Genomic DNA, 12772 nt, shown 5'->3' with positions numbered 1-12772 from the left:
TTTTCCTGCTATAACTGCTCAATCTGCAATGTTATTTTTAGCACGGGTGTTGATAAATCTGCCACAAATGTTTCTAAAACTACAAATCTGAACCTTCCCAGTCTAAACATGAAATTATTTTATTCCTTTGCAAGGTAGAAAGTAAAGTCATTTTAAAATATAAAATATTATTTACTATAGAAACAGGTCATTGTTCTCTGGATTTCTATTGTAGTGCTAATTTTAGAACTAGGGTTAATAGATACTCTCTTCCTTTTTATTTGTGTGTCACCTCATTCCAAAAGAAAAAAAAAAAAGCATTTGAAATAACTCATAAGTATATATACAATAAATAAGATTCTTTTTAATTAGAGAAATAGATTTTTAATAGATGAAAAGGTAATATTAACATAATAATAAAGCCAAAGGAAAAAAATGAGCTTGTAGAAATGTCAGCTTTTAGCGCTCGCTTTGGCAGTGCATATACTAAAATTGAAATGTCAGCTTTCAGGGTTTTTAAACTGTACTTCATCTGTTTTTGTACCATTATAACTTCAGGAAGTATCTAAAATTAGGAACATTATCAGATAATATACCTTTCCATATATTTATTTTGGCTGTCTTAGAATTAGGAGAATTTTTATTATATACTTTGCCATTAAAAACCATGAGTTCGACAGAGGTATTTAAGTTCTTTAAATTTGCTTTTCTTAAATTTAAAACCTTGAGAAATTGTTATTCAGATTTATGGCTTAATCTACATAAAAAAAAGTTTTAATGAAGGTTCTTTTTATTTAGTGCTTTTACAGTCATACTCTAAACAAAGGCTGTCCTTTTTCTAGGTGTTTAATTTTGATCCTGGAGCTGCTGTGAAACAGAGGACTGCAGAAGATGTTAAAGCAGATGAAGATGTCACAAAGCTATGCATACATAAAAGGAAAATCATTGCCGTGGCCACACTTCATAAAAGCATGGAAGCCCCACATCCTTCTCTGGTGCTTACCAGTCCCGGAGGAGGAACAAGTACGTAATATGGTGAAGGGTTTAGGAATTTTCCTTCCAAACTCCTCTCCCAGAAAAGGAATCATAGGGAATAACCTGGCCAGGCATTTTCCAAGCCCACTTTCAAGCATCCACAATGCTTTTCAAGTTACGAATGTTTTATCATTGTATCATAAATAGCAAATTCATTCGAAAAGTTCCCATGAAGTCGTCTCCCAAAATTTCCTATCCAAATCATCTAGTTAAACAATTAGAATAAACACTGATCGACACGTACAGATGCTGTGCAAGTATGTAGGGCTGAGCTAACAAAAGAGAAAGTGCCACAGATTTTTAGGAAAGAAACGTAGCCTTTTTCCTAGGGCTGTGTGGGAATGTGTGGTATCAAGTCCTCAAATGCAACTAGCAATGGTTTTAAGAATTAGTGATGTTATTCTTTCAGTTATTTAATAACTATTTATTGAGCACCTATAGCGTATTACCTTGCCAAGAACTTTTTATACCTCCCCCAGTAAGCATGCCTGCGTGCATGCATTTGTTTTTTAAATTTTTCAAAGCTGCAGGAAAATTGCATTTAATAGTTCATTGAGTAGCCCTGAACCCTTCACCAAGATTCACCAGTAAAGATGTTGTAGAAGCTGCAGATATTGTAACAATTGACCCCTAAGTAGTTGAACACACAAGGACACTCTCCTCATATACCAAATCACATTCAAGAAATTTAACATTTATAAAGTATTACTTAATATGCAATCTATATTTGAAATTTTCTAGTTATCTTATTAATTTCTTATAGTTTCTTTTTGAATCCAGGATGCTATCAAAGATTGTACAGTGCGGTTGTAATATTTTCTTTAATCTACATCAGTTCCCCAGAATTTTTAATTCTTTCATGGCATTGACATTTTTGAAAAATCTAGGTCAGTTTTATAAAATGGTTTTCAATTTGGATTTGCCTGATTGTTTTCTCGTACTCATACGTGGATTAAACACGTTTTGCTAGGAATACTGCATAGATGATGTTGTATCCTCATTAGGAGGCACATATCGTTATTTTATCCCATGTCAATGACATTGAGTTTAATTGCTTGGTTATAATTATGTCCATATGATTTCTTCATTCTTAAGGTATCCTTTCCCTTTACGATAAATATATATAGCCTGTAGAATTTTACTTTGAGACTGAGGAACTTCTTTTTTCAAGGGCTAGAATATTAACTCCCTCCAAAATATTACTATCTACTTAACACTTGAATATTAATTCAGGGTGAAAGCATTTGTTTATGAAGAATACATGATATTGTTCTTTGGAATTCTGAAAAATAGGGATGAAGAGGATAACCTGTGGTGATCAGAGGAGGTTTTATAGCAGAACCCAGATTTGAATCAACCCTGGAAAATGGTAGGATTTAGACAGATGAGGGAAATAAGATGATCCTTGTCCAGAATGAGTGGAAGCAATGATATGGAAAGTAATCTGACATGAGGGGAAGAGTAAGCCTGTCTAGGTAAATCGAAGCCAAATTATGGACAGCCTTAAGTACAAAAAGGAGCAATTGTGACATCCTACAGGTAAAGATTTATACTTAGACCTCACTTGAAGAGAGCAGGGAGAGAAATGGGGAAACAATTAATAGAGAACTCCTTTCCAATAACCCTCTAACCTTTAAACTTTAACAGGAATGATCAGAAAAAAATTGCTACACGAAGGTATGTAAGAAAAAATATCTTTTAAGGGATTTTTTTTAATAAGCTACATTCCTTTTTAATTAAAAGATACTGCAACAATTTAAAGAGATTTAATAGTAATAAATTACTTAAAATTCATCATTATCCTGCCACCTCGATCTGTTTTCATTTTTGCATATTACTTTGCACATACTCTTATCTGCTGCTATTCTCATACCACATTATATCACAGTTTTACCTCTTTCAACAGAGTCTGCCTTGTTGCTTTTTTAATGCCTTTAACAGAATTTTGATCTAGGTCCTTTGTCTTACCCTATATGTACGAGCTTCATTATTGAAAATAAAGGTAAATATTTAACTACTATAGGTATAAGAGGTATATCTCTGTCCACTAATTGCTACTCTTTTACTAACTTCAGACATAGCATTTAACTTCCTAATTTTAAACCACGTTGTAAGGTTGAGCTTTAAATAATTAAAAATCAAGAAGACACATACAGTAGTTTTCACCTCGATTTTATGTACATAAACATATATTTAGTTTCTGCTTATTCTTTTGAAAGATCTCCTCGAATATACATGGAAGACCTTGATAGATGCCCGCCATTCATGTTTCCAGACTCTTGTTAATACTTTAGTTCCTAACTGTGACATAACAGCAGCTTGATTTTGTTTGTTTATTTAGTATTCTTGTTATTTTTAAGATGGTAACTATTTTTCCCCAGGTATTAAAGAAATCCTTTCTAAACCACAGCTATTTTATAAATTCTATTGAATATTTAAAAATGCAAATGTCTATGCTTTTAATCATTAAACTTCAGATAATCATATAAATACCCAAGAAAAGATGCAAGTCAGTAGTTTTGTTACTGAAAAGAATGGTCAGTCCTGTAATAATATAAATGCAGACAACTTTGTTTTCACTATATGCTAAGCACAGCACCCCAACTATTTTTCATATATTACTTCTTTTATTACAAACTTTAAAAATCTCTTTTTAACAAAAAAATAAGTTTAGTTGAGTTTATCTGCTACAACTCTCTTATATCACTGGTTCTCAAGTTTTCATAAATTATACCTAAAAATCTCTCTATCAAGAATTTCTACCATGTTAGAAACAGAAAGCTCACATTTCCAAGAAAAATATATGTTCACTGCATTCCCTTAATTCTTGAATGCACTCTACCTAGATTTCTGTGTACCCAAGGTTGAGAACCACTGTCTTAGAAATTATTAAATATGATTTGACCTGTATACTACCTAACAGGTAGGTAGGAGAAGTATATTTATCTTAAATTTGTAATTATGCATTTAAGCAAATATACCTCTGATTGCAAATGAATCCAGGTATGCTTGCCAATATGTTTTAAGGCTCAGAATAGGAATGGCCATACTCAGTATGAATGGTGCCACTCTCATCTCCTGTGCCTGTAATAGACTCAGTGGCATTTTCTCCTGGAGCCCAGCTAAAGCTCAGTATCCTTTTCCACATAGCTCTCTAAGCAGCCACCACCAGTGGATGGGAATTGGCTTACTTAACCAAATTTATTTGCAATCCCTGTTTTAGAAGGCACAACTTTATAAAATAAATATTTTTAGGGGCTTAAAAAGCTTAAACCCAAATTCTGACGAGAGAGTGAAAATTCTGTCCAATGAGCCAGCTTGCTTTTGTTACCTGGATTCCATCTGATCTCCAAAGAAACTGAAGGCATTCTGAAATGCCAGTGAGGGAGCAATCAGTGCACTCAGTAAAAGAAAACTACTCAGAACCCAGTCCTGAAGATTTAACACTCTGACTAGATTTTGCATAGGAATTCTATTGTAATACACGTGTTGCAGTCTTTTACTTAAGTTGACTGACTAAAGATGTTTTTACCAGTAATGCCTGACTAACAGCAAAGAAACTGCAGTATTACAGATTTGATCAGAAGCTAGGCGTGATTGCATCATTACTGCATGTACTGTTATCACTCCTATTATAAAAGATTCTGAATCCCATCCACTTTTTTCACAAAAATTAAGACTCTTTTACTCTCATGGTGAAAACGTTGGGATAAGGAGTCATTTCTGTAGCTGTCCTGAGGAGGTTTCAGTAAGGTAACAGAATCATTAATAGGGTAACAGGTTTTCTGGTGAAAATGGTAATTCATTTAAATCACCCAAGAAAATATTATGCCACAGAGATTACAATTTTCTCTTGTAAACGTATTTCTTAAAAAAAATCAAATCCAATGAGATAGTAGCATCACCATTTCCATCTGGACTGTCAATCTTGATTTTGCATATTCTAAATATTATTATAATGGCTAATGTCAGTATGAACTGATTCAGATCCTCATCCTTCCTCACCAGATAAGAGGAAAACAAGCATAATGAGCAGTTATTGAGAACCTTAGTTAAGGGAAAATAATGTGCATTTTTTAAATCGAAGTTTAATGTAGAATGCAGAACTTCTACTTGCATGGAAGCACAGCTTCTGTTTGCAAATTTCTATTTCCAAATGCACTCCCTTCTTCATTTCCTCCTTTACATCCCACCTCCTGCCCCACCCACCCCAAACACAAAAGAACTGAGACTACTAACAGAATTTTTTTTTCTCTTTCACACCAGATGCAACTCCAGTAGTACCTTCAAGGGCAGCAACTCCAAGATCTATACGAAATAAGTCTCATGAAGGAATTACAAATTCCGTAATGCCCGAATGTAAGAATCCTTTCAAGTTAATGATTGGATCATCAAATGCCATGGGAAGACTGTATGTACAAGAACTGCCTGGAAGCCAGCAACAAGAACTCCACCCTGTCTACCCCCGGCAGAGATTGGGCAGCAGTGAACACGGACAGAAATCTCCATTTCGTGGCAGCCATGGAGGCCTGCCCAGCCCAGCGTCGTCAGGGTCCCAGATATATGGAGATGGCTCAATCTCGCCAAGGACTGACCCACTTGGAAGCCCTGATGTTTTCACAAGAAATAATCCTGGTTTTCATGGAGCTCCCAATTCTAGTCCTATTCACCTGAATAGGACGCCTCTTTCTCCACCTTCAGTAATGCTACATGGTTCTCCTATACAGTCATCCTGTGCAATGGCTGGAAGGACTAATATACCTCTTTCCCCAACCTTGACTACAAAGAGTCCAGTAATGAAAAAACCAATGTGTAATTTTTCAACTAACATGGAAATACCACGAGCAATGTTCCACCACAAACCGCCCCAAGGCCCACCTCCCCCTCCTCCACCTTCTTGTGCTCTTCAGAAAAAGCCATTAACATCTGAGAAAGATCCACTTGGCATTCTTGACCCTATTCCTAGTAAACCGGTGAATCAGAACCCTGTTATCATTAATCCAACTAGTTTCCATTCAAATGTCCACTCTCAGGTACCTGTGATGAATGTAAGCATGCCTCCTGCTGTCGTTCCTTTGCCAAGTAATCTCCCTTTGCCAACCATAAAACCTGGTCACATGAATCATGGGAGTCACGTACAAAGAGTTCAGCACTCAGCTTCAACCTCTCTGTCCCCTTCTCCAGTGACATCCCCAGTGCACATGATGGGGGCTGGAATCGGAAGGATTGAGGCATCGCCCCAAAGATCACGCTCATCTTCCACATCATCAGATCACGGAAATTTCATGATGCCACCTCTAGGACCCCAGGCCACTTGTAGTGGTATTAAGGTTCCACCCAGGTCACCAAGGTCAACAATAGGGTCCCCACGACCATCAATGCCATCAAGCCCTTCTACCAAGTCCGATGGACATCATCAGTACAAGGATCTCCCTAACCCATTAATTGCTGGAATGAGTAACGTACTAAATACCCAAAGCAGTGCAGCTTTTCCTACTGCATCTGCCGGAAGTGGTTCCGTAAAGAGTCAGCCTGGTTTGCTGGGAATGCCTTTAAATCAGATCTTGAACCAGCACAATGCTGCCTCCTTTCCAGCAAGTAGTTTACTCTCAGCAGCAGCCAAAGCACAGCTAGCAAATCAAAACAAACTTGCTAGTAACAACAGTAGCAGCAGTAGCAATTCTGGAGCTGTTGCTGGCAGTGGCAACACTGAAGGACATAGCACTTTAAACACCATGTTCCCTCCTACTGCCAACATGCTTCTCCCAACAGGTGAAGGGCAAAGTGGTCGAGCAGCACTAAGAGATAAGCTGATGTCTCAGCAAAAAGACTCCTTGCGGAAAAGAAAACAGCCACCTACCACAGTGTTGAGTTTGCTCAGACAGTCTCAAATGGATAGTTCTGCAGTTCCTAAACCTGGACCCGACTTGCTAAGGAAGCAAGGTCAGGGTTCATTTCCCATCAGTTCAATGTCTCAGTTACTACAGTCTATGAGTTGTCAAAGCTCTCACTTGAGTAGCAATAGTGCCCCAGGTTGTGGGGCCTCAAATACTGCTTTGCCTTGCTCTGCTAACCAGCTGCATTTTACAGATCCCAGTATGAACTCCAGTGTTCTTCAGAATTCACTGACACAGAACATACCTTTAAGAGGGGAAGCCGTGCACTGCCACAATGCAAACACTAACTTTGTTCACAGTAACAGTCCAGTCCCAAACCACCACCTCGCAGGTTTAGTAAATCACATTCAGGCTAGCGGGAACTGTGGGATGCTCAGTCAGTCAGGCATGGCTTTAGGAAATTCATTACATCCCAATGCACCTCAGTCAAGAATTTCAGCGTCCTCCACTCCAGTGATACCAAACAGCATTGTTAGCAGCTATAATCAAACAAGTTCTGAAGCAGGTATGGTTTTATTAGAAAAAAGTACCCAAAGGTACTAAACTTTTCTATGTTTTTTAAAATTTGTACCAAAGTATTTATTACGATAAGATATGATCCTTTCTTTCCCCCATTGTGAAATTCTCATCACTTCTTTAGTATTTATAATTTTATTTACAGAATGCTAGGGATTTGTCTATTCGACAAAAATAGCCAAGGGGATTCCATGTGTTATTTCTTGTCAATCTGTGTCATTTTGAATAATGTTTGACTTTTAGTTGGTCATGTAACCATTGGACTCTAAACTACGAAAGAAGCCATAGAAGGCAGGGTTCCTAGTTCATGAGACATGTACTTGGTCTATGCCAGTATAAAAGCCGTTTCCCCCAGCTTTTGTTTGTATTCAGGAAATGGAGCTCATCTTGAAAAGCCCAGAAAAGGCAAAAATAAATGAATTTTCTGTTCTTGCTGCTGACCAGAAATAGGCGAATGAATAGGGAAAGGTAACTAGAAGTTGTATGAAGTAGAAAGCTGTCTTCTAATGTGTTTTCTTTTCCTAGGTTGCTCTCCCTTGTTATTATTTGTTTGAGAAAATTCAAAAATGGATATTGGCTATTCCCTTTTTTAAAAGGGTAATAATTTAAGTTTTCTAATAAAAAAGGCTTAAAAACCTGATTTCCAGAATTTTCATCTTGAAATTGTTTTACGGTTTTCTTGTAGAACTAAACTATTATTTTTAACATTGACATTAAGGTTTTGAAATCAAATTTATTGTTTCTCTTCATTCACTATTAATGAATGAGACAAATTTATTTAAAAGTAGACACATTAGAACTGTATTTCGTGCAATAGAATCCTTAAATCATTATTTTTAAAAATAAAAAAAAGCTGTAAAGCACTAAAGAGATAAATGCATTGAGACATCAGAAAATTTGACCATGAAAACATTAGAAAGAATATCTAAAACCCAACCCTAATGATTTGGGAGATTTGTGAGAAATGACAGCAGGGAGGAAATAAAAGATGATTGTGGAGACAATATTATTCAAATATGAAAACAGTGGGCTTTAGAAACCAGATTGTTACTGGAAATGAGAAAACTGCTGAGGCTTTTAATAATAAGCTATTGTATAGATATGTATAGACTGTATTATACCACCGTGCTAGAAAAGCATTATAACCTACATGTCTTTGTTGCTGTTAGTAAAATCAAGTGTTTTCCTTCCTGGTGTTACTACTTATACCTGCCACCTCCACAACTTGTGTTATGTGTTATATTTTGATGTCAGTATTTAAAGAAGAACTCTTTATTCATTGACCTCTTGTGTTAAAAAGAATATAAGGTGGAGAAGATAATGGAAATCATCAGTGCCTTCTTGATAGTTTTCATCTAAGGAATTTCATGAAAATATTTGTTATGTGTTTAACAGGATACGTATTCCAAATGGGCTTCCAACTTTTCAATAGACTTATATTTCTTTTTAGATAATTTTACACAAATGAACATTTAATCTTATGCATTTAGCAGATTAAAGTTACATAAAATTAGTCACTATTTAAAAATTTACCATATTTATTAAATATACCTTCAATCATTTAGATGAGACAGTATTAGTCTCATTGTATTATATCTTTATGTTTGATACTTCTTACCTCAATTTACTTTATTTCAGGTGTTAGTTCGTATTGCAAAGTATATGTATTTTATTAATGATGTATTTAAATTGACCTATAATGGAAAAGACCAACATTTATTTATATTCTTGTTTATTGTCAAGTTTAGACTTATTTTATATAGTCTTGAACATGTATTTTCTTGTTCCATGCATCTCTGTAAAACACTGGATCTGGATTGCCAGTGTTGGGAGTGTCAAAACACACAGGTTGAAAATTTATTAATACAGGAAAAGTGTTAGCATATGAATAGCTAAAAGGGACAAGAATAAATGTCTAGTAATGATATGGATATGACCATCAAGTGTAAGCTAACAGAAAGTATATGTTTGGTAAAAACCTAGGTCAATGAGAATTTTTAAAATAGTAAACTTAATAAAACTAAATGCTAATTAATATACATAGCTCTGATGTGTAGCTGGTTATGAAAATGGGTAGATTTACTAATTAATACAACTTTTAATGAACTGAATATTGAAGAGTTCTCTAATGCCATGTTCCTTTCCGATACGTAGTGAACTGTGCCACTGAGTGTTCTGTTGCTGTAATTGCTTAACCTAAATATTTATTTACACTGACATTTATTCATCCATCAAATAAGCACCAAGATTGGGCATTCGGAGTCAGGCGGCAGATATGGTCACAGCTATCCCTGTAAGTTTTGCGAAGTATTCCTAGCATACCAGTAAGAAATTACAAGAAAAACACATTTTATTCTTCCAATATTGCTTGTCACTATTATTGGGTACCTGTTAATGTGCCAGGTGACTTATCTATATTATTTCTAATTTATGCAGTTTTCCCGAGTATAAGGTATTCTTGTCCTCATTGCAAGATGAGTAAACTGAGCCTTAGAGAACTTAAATAACTGTCCGAGATCATTCCTAACTAAATTAGGATTTGAACTCAGGTTCATCTGATTCTAAAATCCATTTTCTTCCCAGCTGCATAAGTCCTTCCTCTGAAACATGAAATATTTTGTGATCAAAATATTCTTCACTTTTAACATCTTTTAAAATATCAACAGGTAATGAATTGAAGCACATTGATGCATGTTAGAAGCCACATTTGTAAACTTTTGATGCACTTTAAACATCAGTTATTTTGGCCTTCACTCTTGGGACTGTGATATCATAGTGTACAAAGATTAGAATGTTTGTGTCAATGCAGATGAAATGTCTAAAATATCAAGAGAACTACCCCTCATTTGTGAATCACTTTTGGTGACCTTTATTTTGATGAATTGATATCACCTCTCTTACTCAGATAAGAATGGGTGTTTAGTGAGTGATGTTGTCAGTAGACTTGAAAGAAGCTACTATGTGGATGATACTCTTGCCATTCCAAGCATGATACCACGGCGAAGGTACAGAGACTCACTGGTAATATGGGCCACTCTGCTCTGTGGTAACAGAGCCTGAACAGAACTCAAGTGACCTGCTCAATCCAGTGCCTTTTTTTCACTTTCTGAAGCAGCAGCTCAAAATGTTACATTAAGACATCAATTAAGATGAATCACTTGCTCTGAAAACGCTTCATCAATTGGTAATTTATTTTCAAAAACTTCTTTTAAAACAAGTTTTTCTATCATAAACAACCCAAATATTAATTTTTTAGGCCTATAAATGAATTCTGAGATGCACTCAAGTATGGGAATTGGAAGCAAAGATAGTTAAAAAAAAAAAAAAACCAGGTAAAAGATATGAAATGCTTAGGAAACATATCTAAAACTTAAGACTACTAAGGCTTTATTAATTCTCTTTGGAGTTTTGGAATTACCTTTCTATTAAAGGTCTCTAAACACTTGCATTTTAAAGTTTACAAGTTTCTATTAGCTTTTTGGATATCAAATTACAAGTAAAGCTTAATATTTCTACATAACAGAAACTGACCAGTAGGGTACTTGGTGACATTCCTCAAGTTGTAAAGCAAAGCACCTGTAGATCAGACAACCAATCCCAAAGTTCCTGATCTCAATCCAAACATTCAAACTGCCAAAATCCACCAGTAGTGTACTGTGAAAGCAACCTTCACTTCACGAGGAGACACAAGTTTCAACATTTAAGTAGTTCTACCACTTGTCCTGTGGTGTTTTGGTTTGGAGAGGAATCCAAAATCGAATACCCTTGACTGGCAAGTTTCATCCGGCTCATGCCTCCTCAGGCCTCTGACTGCTGCCTATCTGCTGCCCATAGACAAAAAACACACATGCCAGTAACCCAGGCCTCTGCGGAGGACTTAGCTCTGTCAGTTCAGTAACCAGGGCCTCTGCAGAGTACCTAGCACTGTCACTGTCCACATCACAACCCATTGTTCCCATGGTCCTACGGTTTTTCAAAGGAACAAAAAGATTGAACTATTCTGCTAACTTAACTGAATCTTACCTTCCTCCAATATAAAGTCATTAAATATAACTTTTTCACTTTAAATGCTTTTTATATCCTATTTTTTCCTAATAAAAACATTTAATCAATTCTTCAAAACACATGAAAATATTTTCTGAAGGGGCAGACTATAAGTTTGTATCAGAAGAGAAAGTAATTCAAACATTTATTTGCCTTAACTTTTAAAAATATACATTGACTAACAAGCGTATAAATCTACAAATATATATTCATGGATATTTAAATATATTTTTTTAACGAGAAAAAAAGTTTTATTTCTGCACAAAATATATTTGCTTGAAACTCAGTACAGCCATTAATATGGTAGGTATAAGAAAACAAAATAGAGACCACAAAAGAACACTTCGGGTAAAGGGCTGCAAAGTAACGCGCTTGGTTTTTTGTTCTATGTATTTATTCTCAGAACATGCCAGAAAGAAAAGAGAGGGAAGTTGTCATTCCCTACATTTGAGGTTACAGGTTCAAAAAAGATTATGGGATAAAAATGCTCAAGGCTGGATTGTACTAAGTTAGCCTTCTCAGGATATGGAAAGTTTGTGTAGAAATAATCTTCTAATATTATATAGACTAATGTAGAGTGAATTGAAGCAAGGCAGGGGCTTTTTTAAGGTCGTGACTGAATTAATAGTTGCTATTGAAAGCGTTTCCACCCAAATTTATTATAAATGCCCAGATTTTATCCCTCATCTGATGCTCAAGGCTTCTAGGTTAAAAGTTGCCCTCTGCTCTTATTTTTAACCAAATACCAAAACTATATTAAATTCCTGATTGTGTGTTGAAAATCTATGTCTGTACTTCTGGTTAAATTTTTGCAAATTGAGCCATTTCTTCTTTGCTGTCAGATAGTTTTATAACAGAGAATGTCTTGCTGTTTAAGAAGGTTTTTGAATATCAGGGTTACACCACTTTTTCTGTTTACACATTCCAGGTTTAATGTTTCCTTGTGTACAAAAAAAAAAGGAGTTAAAATATGTTTGACTTTAGACATTGAGTCCGTGTAATCAAAGGTGATAACAGAAATCAGAGTGGTGTGGTATGTTTGCTGATTCAATGATCTATTTTGTACCTTTCAAGAATTAAATTGTCCCAGTGTGCAAATTGGGAGAATTGTATTCCCTTGCAATACACTAAGCTCACTTAAAAGCCCTTAGAAATCCTTCAACTCTCTAGAAGATGCCTAAGCTACTACTTACTAATTCACGTGGCCTGAAAACAGTAAAGCAGCTTCTGAAAGTATCCAAGTTCTAGGCAGTAATGTTAACTCTGAGAAAATTCAACTCATTAAAAGTAACACTTAAAAA

General features: G+C 35.4%; 1 protein-coding gene across 7 annotated transcripts in view; it reads left to right on the top strand.

Moving 5' to 3' along the window:
* MBD5 (methyl-CpG binding domain protein 5) overlaps window positions 1–12772 on the top strand; it is a 143009-nt gene that overhangs the window by 84545 nt on the left and 45692 nt on the right. For all 7 annotated transcript variants that reach the window (XM_036236252.1, XM_016151143.2, XM_016151139.2 and 4 more), the window contains 2 exons: window positions 822–1002; window positions 5281–7416. In XM_036236252.1, the coding sequence (XP_036092145.1) occupies window positions 951–1002; window positions 5281–7416 (2188 nt within the window). In that variant the 5' untranslated portion in view covers window positions 822–950. The remainder of the gene's footprint in view (window positions 1–821; window positions 1003–5280; window positions 7417–12772) is intronic.

Source organism: Rousettus aegyptiacus, unplaced genomic scaffold (genome assembly GCF_014176215.1).
Source record: "Rousettus aegyptiacus isolate mRouAeg1 unplaced genomic scaffold, mRouAeg1.p scaffold_m13_p_2, whole genome shotgun sequence".
Lineage (NCBI taxonomy): Eukaryota > Metazoa > Chordata > Mammalia > Chiroptera > Pteropodidae > Rousettus > Rousettus aegyptiacus.
The sequence above is the reverse complement of the archived record's forward strand: the minus strand, read 5'-3'. Positions and strand labels throughout refer to the sequence as shown.